General features: G+C 42.5%; 1 protein-coding gene across 1 annotated transcript in view; it reads right to left on the reverse strand.

Annotated features, from left to right (window-relative positions):
• Window positions 1-5,468: 5,468 nt before the first annotated feature.
• The window catches only part of RAPGEF5 (Rap guanine nucleotide exchange factor 5), a 267,967-nt gene continuing 257,592 nt past the window's right edge, over window positions 5,469-15,843 (reverse strand). The window contains exons 26-27 of the mRNA XM_019508540.1: window positions 14,256-14,310; window positions 5,469-9,271 (exon numbers count right to left, since the gene is read on the reverse strand). Coding sequence (XP_019364085.1) covers window positions 9,153-9,271; window positions 14,256-14,310 — 174 coding nt within the window. The 3' untranslated portion in view covers window positions 5,469-9,152. The remainder of the gene's footprint in view (window positions 9,272-14,255; window positions 14,311-15,843) is intronic.

Here is a 15,843-nt window from a genome sequence, read left to right on the forward strand (position 1 = left end):
TTCAGCCCCTTTCACTTGGCGGGGGGGGGGGGTGGTATTTCTAATCTCCTGCTAGAAAAGTGCAATATTTCAGATGAAGCTTAAAGACTAGCCCAGGTTTACCTTGATTTCTGCAAGGGCTATGAGGACTAGGCCAAGGCATTCAGGGGCATGCAGGGGGCTTTTTTGGAGGAACAAGAGGAGGGTTGCTTTGCTTTGTTGCCATCATCAGTACAGTCTCACACCTGAAGCCCATGATATTCAGTCCTGATTGGCTCAGTAGCCACATGAGCAGCCAGCAAAACCCAACACGTACGTCCACACATGAATTATGGCAAACACTTCAGTTCAGAAGAAAATTTATAGCAAGTCTGGTACAAATCTATGGTAAATATTCACCGGTGGCACTAGTAATAGGGCCTTACATATACACCAGTGGCTCTCAACCTTTTTTGTACCAGGACCCATTTGTAAACATCAAAGGACAGTCCCAACTTGCTGCCCCCTCTGGCCCCCAGTGTGTGGTTTGGGGTGAGTGTGAGGGAGGAATAGGGGGTCCCAAGCAGCCCCTTGAAGGCTGGGACTCTTCCAGCCTGCATGGAAAAGCCACAATTTCCCACCCTTTTCTCCTTTAAAGGAGAATCCATTTTTAAAGTTTGTTGATCCATTTTTAAAGTTGGTTCGCAACCCTTTCCTATATTCTCATGACCTGCAGGTTGAGAAACGCTACCTTAGACAATGCAGTAAAAAAAAATTTTCTGCTTTAAGAAAAAAAAATAGACAGGCCAAGCATAGCAGGGGCCTGAACCCTGTTACTCAGACACAAGGGGGGGAGGAAGATTTCATCCATGTACCCAGGGCCTGTGCCAAAGGAGGTCACAGGTCAGGGGTCAGGGAGCTTTAGCAGATGGCATCTGGGAGAGGACTGCAGGAAATGAGGGGAACAAGAGTACAAGTGGCTAAGGCCTCTATAAAAGAATCAGACTGTGGACTGAATAACACCTGCAAGGCATGGGTATGGCTGTACGACTGGAAAGAGGCCATGGATTTAGCTCTTACAGCACATAGGGCCCGAGGGAATGACTAGAGAGAGACAGACAGACAGCCAGAGCACCTCGGCTCACCAGCCTCTCCCTTATTACTTTCAACAAGGCGGGTGAGGAAGCAGGGCAAGACCCTAGGAGGCAGGAGCAAAGGCCTGGCAGGATCAGGGTGGCCACTAGGGAGCATCACAGCAGCCCTCAGGCCCCAATCCTGTCACACCAAGTCTCTGCCAAGAACTGCAGGTGGTAAGTCAACAAGCCACTTGCGTCTCAGGAGCCATTTTCTGAGCGTCCCTGCCTCAGGCCTATTTAGTTTTTGCTGGAGGCTCAATATCTGTGGGATCAGCCCTGGTTTGGAGGAAAGCCCACTGTGGGGAGCAACAGGAAGTGAGACCAGGCCCAATTTATGAACCTACCCCTTTTGGGGACAAGAAGCCTAGCTATTTTCAAAGAGGCACAATACCGTTCTCTGAAGAGGGCAGTTACTCAGGCTGCAGAAAAAGCTAAGAGATGCAAACAGATCAGACAGAAGCACTTCCATTTACCACACTCATCTGCAAAAGCCTTCCTAGTAGCAACCTCTCCAGGAAAACTGCCCTTTTTATAGGAACCTCTAAATCTTAGATGCCATGAGCTGTACTCATCCTTTCTGTCCATGAGCTGTATTTTCTCAGAGTCCTGACTTGCCAGAAGAGGGGTGGATCAGACGGGTCTTGGCTCTTTCCTTGAAGGATGCTGGGGCGGGGGCATGAGTCGTCCCTTTTGGGTTCTGAAAGGGTCAGCATCACCCAAGAAAATGAAGAACCCCCTAGAGAGCTTTCACGATGATGCCTCCCTTTTCATTCACACCTATGAAGGTTCGTCTCCCTGATGTCGACCCCTAACTATTCCCAGAAATAGGCACAGGGCTCTAGGATTGCCTCCACAAAGACTGTGCCTCCACACCTCTGCCCCTTCCCCTATGGCAGTGTGGCTCTAATACAGGAGGATCCAAGTTGCAGCTGCTTCCAGAAAATGTCCTGAAAGCCACCTTGCTGTGGAGAGGGATGTGAGAATGAACAGGTGCTACTTTACCTTGATTTCTGCAACACTATAGAGGAGACAGTGCATTTCCTGCCAGGCCTGCCCATATCCTCCACTATCTTGTACAGATTTCTATACTTTTACGCTGTCTGATAAAAGTGGAAGAGTGCTGCTGAGAAATCTACTGATTCCTTTCCAGGCAGAAGAGTTTGATCTTGCCTTGAAAACTGATACCATATTCTCTTTGGTCTAAGTATCCCATCCATTCTCCAGGATTTATGGGTAAACACATTAAAGTACCTTTATTAATCCTATAACATACAATATCAACAAACACATTTCTGAGATGCCCATCACAGAAATGTCTGGATACTCTTAATATCACACCTATTTCTTAAGTAGCTGTATTAAATCTTACACACCAGAAAATAGCAAAATTCATAATTAAACAAGTGCCAGTTACAGACTTGCAGGAGACTAGCTAATATCCAGTCTATAAAATGGTAGCTGCTGTAGGAGATGTCCTACAGAGAAGAGGTCTATTGCTAGTGAAAAGCACAACCAACTTTATCACTTTTCTCTGCTAGGAATCATTCCTTCTTTAGCTAGCACAGTTCCTGCAAGTCCTTAGCTAGGGTTACCATACGTCTGGGTTTTTCTGGGCATGTCCTCTTTTTGGGTCCCCCCATCTCTGCCCATGTGTTTATTTTAAATATGATCAAATGTCCGGGATTTTGGTCAGCTCAGCTTTGAAGTTTTTCCCAGATTGCCCTAGCAAGGAGCTGCTTGGGCTGGGAGGAGAGTGATTGGAGGCATGGTGCACATGCACGTGGCTAGCATGCAGCCAAGTAGCGGGGTGGGAGAAGCCCTGGCAGCTGCATGCAGGTAAGTCTAAGAGGTGCTTGGGGACTGTTCAGGTGTATGTGTGTGGGGGGGGATGGAGGTGGGCAGGGGTGTGTGGAGGGTATGGATCTGAATGGGGTGCCTTCAGAGGCAGCAGAGAGCTGTCTGGCCAGGCTGGCAGCGCTGGGGCAAGTGCCCTTGTTCACAGGGTGGGGCAGCTGGGAGATGCTGCAAGGCAGGAGGGTGGGGGGGCTGTGTTTTAGGAGTAAGGGGCACTGGGCAGGTAGGGGACTGTGGGGCAGGAGTAAGGAGCACCAGCATGGCCCAGGGGGGCAGGGTACCACAGGTTGGGAGTAAGGAGCACTGGTAGAGCCAGAAGTCTGTGGGTTGGGAGTGAGGGGCAGCAGCAAGGCTGGGAGAGGTTGTAGCTTGGGAGCAAGGGGCAATGAGATGGGCAGGGGCAAGGCATCAGCATATCACTGCCCCCCACAATCATATACCCCCTCCCCTCTGCACAGCAAGTGTCCTCTTTCTGGAACTGGAAATATGGTAACCCTACCTTAGCTACCTTGTAAGGAAAGCAGAGGAAAGTGTTATTTCTGGGTAGTGGGCCTGATGGCTTTGCAAGGAAGAAGAATGACTGAAAAGCTCTAATCACAGCATGATAAGTGGTTCTGGAAATACTGCACAACTCCTAGAATTACTAAACCAACAAAAATGAAATTAAATATTGCCTCTCTGATTTGACTAGAGCATCAAGCCAGGAGCAAGGATCTAATCCCAACTCTGCCTGTAGATGCTTACAACAAGTAACTTCATCTCTGCCTCATTTTCTCTATTGCAGAATGGAGCACTGGTCTACACATTGAGTTATGCTAGTTTAATTTAATGATTTATTTTGAAGTAGTTTAACTTGGTGCATATGGTGTGTGCATATTTTTATTTCAAGTCAAACCAGCTTCACTGCAGTTTACTTTAGAACAATTAGGAAATTTAAGGTAAACTGAAATAAGCCGCTCTTAAAGTGAAAAAGAAGAGTGTCTGCACAACATTTTGCCCTGCTTTAAGGGCTTTTCTATAGGTTTTTTATACAGCCGTGAGTCTCACCCATATGAACACACTGATACAAGTACAGTTTATTCCCATAAATTAAGGGAAATAAACTACAGCAGCATATGGCAACCGTATCAATATAACTGCATCAATACCAGGGGTTGTACTGATCTAAACTGTTCAGTAATTAATCACCCCCACAACTTAAATACGAAGACTGTGAAGACCAGGCCTAAACCTCCATAATTAAACCACTACAAATCTCTGCCTAAACAAACTATCAGGCATACTGTGAGGGTTACCATATTTACTTGTTTATAACATGCACCCCTCCCCCAATTAACTGCTGGGAATGGGGGCGTGTATTTTAAATGAGGAAATGTGGGGAGCAGAGGGCTTGATCCTGTGGAAGCTAAACTGTCCATCAAGCTGAGTGGGCAGCCAAGTGGCCCCTGCTTAGTCAGCTGAAGACCAATCCTACTGGAACTGAACTGCCTGGGGCCTTAGACTTGGGTGGGCCCTCAGCTGACTCTGCATGTGCTGCTGGCTGAGCTGAATTACCTGGCAGCCCCTCTTCTCTTCTGGAGCCAGGTGGGCATCCAACAGCACTTGCTGTGTCTGGCAGGTGCCGGTTAGTTCCAATAAACAGAGTTAATAGAGTAGATGCAGGTCTTTGCCTCACACACACACACACACACACACACACACACACACACGCACGCACACCACCTTTCTCTTCCCTGAGAAACTACTGTACCTACTGGTATTTTCAAGAAAAAATCTTTTCTCTTCATCCCACCATTTTAAAACAAGGTGCATGTCTTATTCAAGGGCATGTAGTATGCAAGAAAATACTTCCGTTGTTTATAAAGCACTTTGCATAGGTAAAATCCTACTCAAAATGCTAAAAATGTATTATTCATGTTGTCAGAAGTCAGATTATACTTGGGTGCTTCCACAGCATATAAAAGCAGAGGACAAGAGGACATGACAACTCTCAAGGACTTAGGCAGCAGCATTCCCTAACAGATTGCAGGGATGCTCCAGCCACCTGCTCTACGAAGTAGAATATTCATTGAAGTACCTAGGAATGGGGAGGATGCAGAGTCAGCAGTGTGGACCAAGTACAATGAGAGCTTTTTGCTACAGCTTGTCAAACAGAGTATCCACAGCAAACCTTCCCTGTAGAGTAAGTCATCCTCGGGCTAGGGAGATTTTTTCCTTAGAGATTTCAGGATCATGCCAGAATACACCTGCAGCTGTGCTATAATGAAAAGTCACAACTGAGCCCTATCTTTTCATTATTGCTGCTCCTAAAGTCTGTTTGGACTACATCCTAGGACCTTGCGATCTAGCAAGTCAGGCTGACCAGATAAAAGTGAATGGATTTCAATCAAAATAGCTTTGGAGGAGCAAATCAAATAGACTGCAGTTCATCTCATAAATGCTGTGTGTGTTCAGCACAATTTAATGACTGGAAGTTTGAGCATGAAGTATTCCATTTAAGAATAATAACCATGTGTGGTGAGCATGAAGGCGCAGAGCCCAGATTTAATTAATGTAGTTTTGTATTTTGAAAAGCAATATTAAAAAACACTTGAAAATGCAAGATAACTGTAACAGTTGCTTCTACAAGTTTTAACCTTATATTGCTTGGCCATTTTGACATATAAATTATTGCTTACTAGCTCTTATAAATACACAGCACAGTAATATGTACAAAGGCAGACAAGCATGAAACATGAAAAGGAAAACGTTGGCAACAGTGATTCTGGTAAATCAGACTATTTCATACATACCAGTTCTCATAACGGTGGATAACTACTAGCTGTAGTCCCTGAGAAGTTAGGTAAATACCTTGATTTGGGGTTTTCTATTTTATTATTTTAAATGCAAGCTGACAGCATTATGGCACACCTGTTAAAGAGACTATAACAAGCAGGTGGTCTTACCTCAGTTCACTGACTTCATCCCAGTATTTCTTAACAGTATAATAATAATACAATAAATAGGCTATGCAAATAAATATTACTCTGCTAAAATGTTTAGTATTTACATCTTTCTTTGCAATTTTACAGCAGGACATTTTTAGTTTGTTTTTGGCAGGAGATCCTTCGTTTCTTTTTTTCCACTGGTATCTAGACACAATCAATTACTATGTGAAATTGGGCTGAAAGCCTAAGGACACGTTACAGAAGCATCTAAATTCTATGAAGCAAAAGCCCACTTCAAAGAGCTGGAGAATGACCCCACATGTTCCCTGTTTTGTCTAATATCTTCTCCCAACATATAAGAAACACACGCACATAGTTTAACTTTGTCTGTGTAGTTGTATTAGACTGAGCTTGGAGATTTACAGTATTTTTTAGGAATATCATAACAGCACTACTGTTTTGTGGGGAGGGTGTAGTTACTAAAAAGTGTGCTCTGCCCATATCGAGAGATGTGGGAGAAGCTACACACCACCACCCCTTTTCTTTCATCCTGCTGCTTTTTAGGCCTCCTCCTAATCTTCTTGCCTTCATGTGCATGGCAGTCTCAAATCAGGTCCGCAACATTTTAGCCATAGAACAAGGATTCTAACAAACCTTTATTTTCTGGATAGTTCTGTTGCAGATTCAGAGCAGTTTCCCTTTTATTAGTACTATAGTTCCATGAATAATAGTTTAAGCACAGAAGCAAACCTTGCCCTTCAGAACTGAAGATATATTTAGATAATAAAGGCCATCATAAAAAACAATTTGCATTGTTTCATTGCACTTTTCAGCATTTCAGACAATTATACCTAACATTACAATGTTTGGAACTTGGTGCTTAGATGACAGATTTTTTCACCTGCAAACATTAAGCCAGGTGTGAAAAGCAGGAGCTTGTTTTTGTACTGCTGTAGTTGCACCAGCAGGGAAGGAGCATAAGCTATTAAGGTTATTATAAATTAACAGATGAAAAGCTGAAAAGAATTGAGACTCAGGCCCAGTTCTCTTCCATTACTCACAGAGAGCACTACGTCCTGTGAACAAGGGCTCACAATCTGATCTACATACTGATTTGTGAAAGCAGTGCCATGATGAAAAGATTTCACAAGAGGGGGCTAAAGAATCAGCTAATGTCTTGGTTAATGAATCTTGGGTGGGGATTTAGTGAAAATCTGAGAAAGGAAAAATTAAAAAAACCCCAAGAAATTAACATTATATGGGGTTTATGTTCTACACTACAAAAATGAGTCCACTAAATTTAGTGTCCTGACTTGAACAGTTTTGGTCTGTTTGCACAGAAGAAATATTTACAGTATGTGCAATCACATCTACAGAAGAACATAGGAAATTTTTACTCCATGGCCAGCAAGAGTTTATTTATTTTTTTACTGGGTAAAAAGAACTATTTAAAAAAAATCATATAGTATTTGATAATACCAAAGTACAAGCAAATACATTGTGAAACATCTGTTTCTTTTATACAGTAACTGTACAATATTTCACATATGGAGGCAAACTGAATGCATCCAATGACCTCCTCTTCAAATTACTTGTTAAATCTGCTTTTTCTGTCCCCTTTAAACCACAGATCAAAAGATGATGAAGAACATGTAACTTTAGCCACTTTAGTGGACCCACACTACAACAATGGATCATTTTCCTGAAAGACTTTCTGATGTGAAAAACAGACAATATAGATAGACAGCCAAGCAGTGTACCCTCACTGCCACTGTAAAGGGACTTTTTGAAGTAAGGCTCTACAAACAGATTTTATTTATATAGTGAAGAATATTGCACTGTCTATAGCTTATTTCAGCTTATTTGAGGGCAACTTCTTAGTACTGAAAAACAGCATTATCATCATAGCAGCAGGACATTGACCCCTGTGGTCCCTTGATTTACCTGTGGCAGGTTAGGGTGTTATGCCTTGTGTTGTGTTTGTATAGGATGGTTTACTAAGGCAGGGGGCTGGACTAGATGATCTATGGAGTTCCTTTGCAGCCCTACTCTTCCAGGATTCTATGAGGAGGCAACTCAGACAAGAATAAATATGAATGTGATTTTAAAGCACGTACTAAGATAACAAATAGTTCTTTGATTTATCTAAATGAAAACTGGGTTTGGATGAAATATAAAATAGGAAGATGCTTTCCCTTTAATTTTTTCTATGTATTGGGAATGACAGTGTGTAATACATGAAGTATGGCCCTTTGTTCTTTCAAAGCTAAAAGCATCTGCTTGGTAAGTCAGATTTTTACATGTTAAAATAGGCTATTTTCTGTTTTATTGTGCTTTTGTAGAAAGTAGATGGATTTACGAGATATCTCCCAGTAGTTATACAAGAGACAATAGTTCAAGCAGTAAAGCACTGAGCTCTGTTGTAATAACCTACTGCACACTAATTGCAGAAATAAGTAACAATTCTAGGATAATTAGAAGGGGAGCAAATAGAGATTTTTCTCCCTAACCTACGTATTTTAGATATAGGACTCCTGCTAAAACATTGAGTTGAGGTCAAGTGCTATCAATCCCTCAAAAGAGGAAATGCCACATTTGTTTCCATAAACTGCATCAAGGTTAGATTTTTTCTTTACTATATCCTTGAAGTGAATTCTTAAGAGGAAGTAACATTATGGGCTGCTGTTTGCTTTTGACCTCCAAATCATGACACACAAGAGAGCTAATAATGGTGCATTGCTTTATACATGTTAGTTTTTATATTCCATTCTGAAATGTCAGCTGCTGTCTCAAATAAGATGCTCCCAGGGAAGTTAGGTGGATTGCACAGTATTTTTTGGCAACAGTCACTACTTTGGCAGCTTTCGATTAGCGAGGTACATTCTCTATCATAAGTTGCAACCCTTCATCACATGAAGTTGCTTGCTGAAACGTTTTGTTACAGTGATGTGATGCTTCCTTTCACCCTAATACTGTCAGAATCTGGACTGAAAGCTACACTGGACCAACAATATTTTCACAGAAATCAAGTCGCTGAGCTCAACGGATGCTGCTCATCACCTTCCTGATCTGGTGATAGATGGAAACAGCACTACCTTTGCCCTGGAATGCTGCAAACAACTTCTTTTCTTGTTCTGCTTGATTTTCCTGTGTATATTGTGGGAGCTACTGATAAAACTCAGTAAACTGTTCTTATATAGGGAAGCAACATGTTTGGCTTAAACATTCACTTAATTCAAAGTGCTGCAGTTACAAGGTTACATGAAGCTGTGCGTGCTCACACCCGAGGCTCTATCCTGTGAGAAAGCTCAAACAGTGTTTGCTGGTTGTCAATGACATGCAGGTGATGGACATATGGCTTCAGCTCTTGATGCTCTTTAGGAGGAACTTCAATGCCTACAATTTGAGAAGGAAAAAAGGAAATACCTCAGAGATCATTTTTATGACTTCTTGTTGCTTTGCATTATCATAAAGGCTGAGCCAAGGTCACAGGCTATTTCCATACATCTGGCCCCATTGTGCTAGGTGCTGCACAAATACAGAACAAAAAGAAGCTCAGTGACCAAAAGGACTTACAATTTAAGCTCCAGATACGAAATGGTGTTCTGATAGCAGGGAGTATGAGGAAATAACATGAACTTGCTGATTTGCAGAATAGGCAGTGGTTTAATCATGCCAGCAGCCTAACTACTGTCAAGTTTTTTCTGGGGTTTTTTTTTATGGTGAGAGGGTTTAAGGAAAAGTATGAATGAGAACAATGGTTTTGCAAATGTTTACAGCACCTGCTCCCCAGTGTGAGGGGCAGAATAGGAGAAAGAATGCTGGTGCTTGTTCAAAAATGTAAAGATTGGGTAATGGACCCTGGCAACCTGGGCTGATAGCAGGCACCCAGGGCTCAAAACTATTTCATTTTACTGCCTAAATGGCACATATGTTACGGTAGTTTCTTGCCACTTGCACACAAGTTTGCAATTCAGCTCTGGATCCCCAAGTGTGCACACATCCACTGAGCAAATTGTGTGTTGTCAATAAGCTGTGCTTTGGCCAGGCAGGTACACAGCACAAAAAAAATAACCCAGTTACATGCATAAAGGTGGGTAAGTCCCAAATTATAGTCACAGAAAACCCATAACTAGCAGGTGTGAGGAAGAGAAGGGGAGTCCTTCTCTATTTTAGTCCAGTACCTTAGTGGCTTGGGTACTTGCCCATGAAGCGAGATACCCAGGTTCTAGGCCCCCAGTAACAAAAAGGGGTATTAAGCCCATTCCCTAGCACAGTGCTTCACAACCACTAGGCCAGAGGCTAGACATGATACAGGTCCTTTCTTAGCCCTCCTCTTGAAACTTGAATCTTGGGCAGTGAAGAGAGGGAGGCTAGAGAAGTATGCTTAGAGAAGTTGAAAAATCTCCTTCCTGGGAAATTTTCAAGAGCAGGATAGACACTTGAGCAGGGGGCTGGACTAGATCACTAGATGGTATCACAAAGTCCCTTCCACCCCGACCTTCCTATGATCTTAAGCTACAAGATGATTAGTGAGATGGTTGTTGCCTTACATGGGATGGACCCAGGGTTCTGGGCTGGGCGCCTACTCCCAAAAGCATCTCCATTTCTGCAATAGGTGAGTGTAGTGGGTTGCTGCCTCAGGGCTTCTTCAATAAGGCTTTTGGTGGAGACCCTGAGGTCTCTCCACAAGCTCCAGTAATAAACAGTCTTTTAACAAATAAAAGAAGTAAACATAAAGCCCCCTTATCGTCTTGGACACTGAGAGGGGTCCTGTGTGGCTTCAGCCTCTCCAGAGCAGGCTTGCCCTCCAACTAGCCCAGAAGTCTCCTATTCTGGTGCCTGACACCAGTCCCTCTGGTTTTTCTTGCTGAGGTTTGTGACTCCTAGTGAGCCTCTCCTCCATTAGCCTTCACACAGCTGCAGCCAGGAGTCAGGCTGGCTGTCTCCCTGCAAGAGAAGGGCTGGGAGAGACTGGGCAATGCTTAACATTTTGCAGGGAAGTGGGCTCAAATCCCTTCTGGATGAGAGGGATTTAGAACCCAGGTCTCCCACTCCCTAGGTGAGTGCCTTAACTAATAGGCTACTGGTACAAAACACAGAAGAGCTTATTCCCTCTTACTCCTCCTCACTTTGGGTAGAGCAAAACAGAATCCCAGACTGAGCACAGGTGTCAAAAACTGCAGTTATGTAGCTGTGTATGTGCCATTTAGATATGGAAAGTGAAATAGGATTTTGCTGTTAGTTTACATGGTTGATTTTTCCAGAGATTAGCAGAACTGAGATCAAATCTTGGCAGAATTCCACAAGTGCAAGGTCAGTGTAGATGCCCAGAGAAGATCCTTATCCTGCAAGCAAAGTAGAATAGAAGGGGGCTGAAAAACCCAGGGCCCGTGAGACTGAAATGGTCCCTGGCTTTGGCCCCTCTTATGTTATGACTCCTACCTTGGCATGCTGCCAATACCAAAGGGGAAAGTGGGTGGCTAGATTTATAGCAGCAAAGGACCTCATGCTAACACTATGCCAAACATGTCCCTTTATGCAGAGCTGGCATTACACCTGTGGGAGACTCTGGCAGATCTAAGGTAAGGATACATCCCTTTTCCCACTCATATGTTTGATGACCTTTAAAAACTTAGCTTAGACTAGGAGTGTAGGCAACTGCCTGGTGGCTCATCCCTGAAACTGGGTCTGCTTTCAAATAAGCGGGTGGAAGTCCCCTTTGTCCTGTCTTGTCACAGCACATAAGGTCCTTGAGGGAACCCTTCTGGACCACAGCCTTTAAACAATCATAACACAAATACACATGGACCCTGAGCCATTTCTTTTAGATCAGGTGAAAGGTGTCAGCATGGAATAGACAAGAGGATCACTCTTCAAAGCTGCTCTGTCAGGCCTCCAGTTTTGATCTCAGCTATGCTTTTGATTCCTGCTAAGGTGATGGAGATGAGAGATGTGCTGTTATTTCCTGAGAGGTGTCATGAGAGAAGAGCTTTAACTAAGCATCAGAGGAAACTGAAGGATGGTCTGAATAGCAAATGAAGGTGGTATCTACTACAAACACTAGTCGAGGCCCTCAAGAAAATGTTAACAAAATTACTGTTAAACACACAAACCCCAATAAACCTAACTTCATTGCTCTTCCACAGAAAGTGTTTTACTTCAATCACATCCCTAATCTATACATTCTTCACTTAGTTTGTCAGCTGTTCAGGGTGCTGATACTGTCCTCCTATTTGTAAAATATCTAGTTAAAATTTAGTGCTATGGAAATAGTAACATGACAGTGTGAGTATGGCTAGTTCAGCATGCCACTACTACAGGCATTGGAGTACAGCACCTGTCCACACACTCTTTCTAAGTACCTGGCTGATTTGTGAAGTACTTAAAAAGAAATAAGAGATAATTGGTGTAATAATACACAAGAGACCTTACAGTTCTTGGGGAACAGATTCCACCTTCTCAGCAAGTGTGCTGAACACACTGAAAATTATTCAGAATTCAGAGTGTCATTAGCACCTTAAATTGTAAAAGGCTGAATAACTGTATAAGTGTTCAAGCTGCTATGGCAGATTTCTGAAAGCCTATTATTTGTTTTCTAGATTTAGTGTAGAAAATATTATTACCATTAAAATGGCATTTCAGTATTTCTTGGCAGCATTGTCATCTTCTAACCCATAAAGATTTTGGCCGGCTTGCTTAATTTGTAAAGCACAGCTAATAAACAATAACAATGTCCTTTGCTTAGTTTTATCTGAACTCTTTTCGGTGGTAGGATGCCTGCTGCTCTTAGTCCAATTTATGGAACGATGCAGTAGAAAAATTCACATTTGTGAAAGCTAAATAAACCCATAGGAAAAGGAAGCTATCCATAAAGTCTCAACAAATATTCAGTGAATTAATTTCATGCCTAAATGAATTTAACAAAAAAACTCAAGTGCCTACAGGGATATGTGCATAAGATGTTTTTTAAATGCCAGCTTCACAAAAAGGCCTGTGGTAAAATAAAATAATAATGACATACTTCAAACTACCAGATTGTGTGATAAATCTTGGGTATTAAACCTGGATTTATGTTGCGACACAAATTGCCATTTGCAAAACTGCAAAAGCGTTTTAAAAATTTTCATTAATTTGCAAATGTTCCATTTAAAAACAAACAAAAAAACCACAGGGAAACTTCAAATAACAGAAACATTCAGGTTCACAGATACATATTTTTGTTCAATAAGTTATTTCTGCAGAGTCTCAATTAACAGAGTTAAAATAAGAGATGGACATAACGATTTGCCTTCCTCTTTGTGTAAAGGGAAGTAACTGGATCATAACTAATACACAGACTGGCTACATCAAGACAAACATGGCCATGTGGTGTTGCAGACATGTCCGTGATGCCACATAACACACATTCAGCTGTTTTCTGTGAGTTTTTTTTGAGCCCTGGATATCCTGGGGTCAAAAAACCCATACAAAAAAAAAAAAAAAAAAGCAGAGCAGTGCACACAGGGGCAGCATGAACCACTCAAAACTGGAGCCTGGCCAGGTAAAGCCATGCTCTGGCTGCTGGCCAGACTCCAAGTGGCTGGATCGCTATTATTGCAGCCACAGAAGCCCCTCCAGGAGCCCAGGTAAGGCTGCTGGCCCCTGCCCAGTGCTGGCCCCAGCCTCCCCTACCCCACCTAAAGTAACCTGCTGCAAGCCAGAGCACATGTGGCACAGGTATTCCCCAGAGACAACTAGAGGTGGTACAAGGTGTCCTGCTGCTAGTTGTCCCTGGGGAACCAAACGTCCGCACTCATTTGGCCATGGCCACCTTCTATAAAAAGACCCTGCAAGAGGCAATATTTTGGGCCAAATGTTTACAAGCTTTCCTAACTGTACCTGCAGTATTTGTGCACACATTGTTTTGCACACTAAAATGTGCCAATATAAGTTTGACAGAAGAGCCACTGCGCTACAAACATTCCCATCTTAAAAGGCTCAGAAGGCATAGGAAGCTGTCGGATATTTCCAGTGACCTTCAGGTTTTATCTTCTTGGCTGGGCCTACAATGCTCTGATCTTATGAAGCAGTGTGAATAGGTGAATGTGTGTTAGAGATCCTGGGAACACACCATCTGTGACAATTTGGGTTCTTCTATAGTCTGTAAAGTAATATTTGAATTTCACCCAGCTGGTGTTGCACCTAAAATGCTAAGCTGACTCTTCCAGGGTAACATCTGCCTTTTTGGTTAAAACAACTGGAAAATATGATTAACTGTTGAAGTAAACGTGGGTCAGGAGAGGGAAACAGATAGAACTGGCAATAAACCTTTTGATATCACTGAATATTTTATATGCCCAGAAGTGTAACTAAGGAGAGAAACTGTCTGTCTACTCACCGAATTGGTTATTCCTGCAGTGTCTCAGTGATCGAACAGTATCCGCAATCATGTGCTATAGTGATAAAACACACAAAATATCAGTGAAAAAATATTCTGATTGGGATGCTGTTGCTATAAAATACTTCTCTAGCCCCATACTACTGAACAGCAATAGTAGCAACACTGGAAAACATGGGCAGCAAAGCTTCAACAGGGGAGGTTTCTTTTTCTTTTTTCTCCCTTCCCTTTTTTTTTTGGCTCCATATTAACATACAGTTAAACAAGGTTATCTCTCTCAGGTTCCTTTGACAGAAGGATCTTGTTGACATAACACATTAAATGAGAGGGACTTCCTAGGCATCTATGGAAACTTGCATGAAAAAAGAGACATTCAATTATTTCTCTATTTCTCTTTCTTTTCAAAGAGAAACTGGAAATCCCTTCCTTTCCCCCCTTATGCATAGGATAGTAGTTTGTGTTCAAGTGTATTATTTGAGTAGTAGGCTTAAAACTGCTGTACAACAAATACACTTGTGACAGAGATACAAGATGTAATTTCTCTGATAAGGATTTATGCAGGTTTAATCACTTATAAATTGGTGAAGATGTTTCCCTTTTCAACCAAAAATTGATGCAGTCTGCGATGAAAGCATTAAGATCCATATGAACCTATCAATTCTGAGTAGTAGAGACTAATATTTAGAGGGTTAGAGTCAGCTATAGCTCCACTTGAAGTTAAAGGGCGTTCTACCCCTTTAAAAATGGCTGTGGAAGACTTCAGTACCCAAAATACTTGTGGGTCCATTGGACACAAAGGTGACACATCTTTCTGACACTACAACATCTACAGGCTACAATATATTAATCACACACTAAGTAGTACACTTACTAATAACGTAATGACATAACTTCTGTGTATCCATTAAATTAGTTCCTATAGATGAGAGAATGCCAAGGAAGAAAGCTTGGCTGTGGGTATTAATAAGAAAGCCTGGCATCAGATGAAGGACTTGTTTTTAACTCTCTATGATAAATACATGTAAATTGATTAATATATTTTACAAGGAAGTTATGAAATGGTGGCTAGCACAAGTGGCTTTTAATGTGCTAATCAGTCACTTGCCTGAACAATACAGAATATGAGTCAGTCCAGGTTAATATATTTGAACACCAAGTTACACTTAAGAAAAAGCTGTATTAGAAGAGTTTCATAGTTTCTAGGGTCAGAAGGGACCTGAGAAGATCATCTAGTCCGACCCCCTGCCATGGCAGGAAAGAGTACTGGGGTTAAACAACCCCAGCAAGGTGTTCATCTAACCTCCTCTTAAAAACCCCCAGGGTAGGAGCCTGCACCACTTCTCTTGGAAGTTGGTTCCAGACCCTAGCCACCCTGATTGTGAAGTAGCGCCTCCTGATATATAACCTAAACCTACCTTCTGCCAGCTTGTGACCGTTATTCCTGGTCACTCCTGGTGGTGCTCAGGGGAACAGTGACTCCCCCAATGCCTGCTGATCCCCCCTGACTAGTTTATAACAGGCCACAAGATCCCCCCCTCGGCCTTCTCTTTTGGAGGCTGAACAGGTTCAGGTCCCGTAGCCTCTCCTC

Source organism: Gavialis gangeticus, unplaced genomic scaffold (assembly GCF_001723915.1).
Source record: "Gavialis gangeticus isolate Ggan-Ray unplaced genomic scaffold, GavGan_comp1, whole genome shotgun sequence".
In the NCBI taxonomy this organism is placed as follows: domain Eukaryota; kingdom Metazoa; phylum Chordata; order Crocodylia; family Gavialidae; genus Gavialis; species Gavialis gangeticus.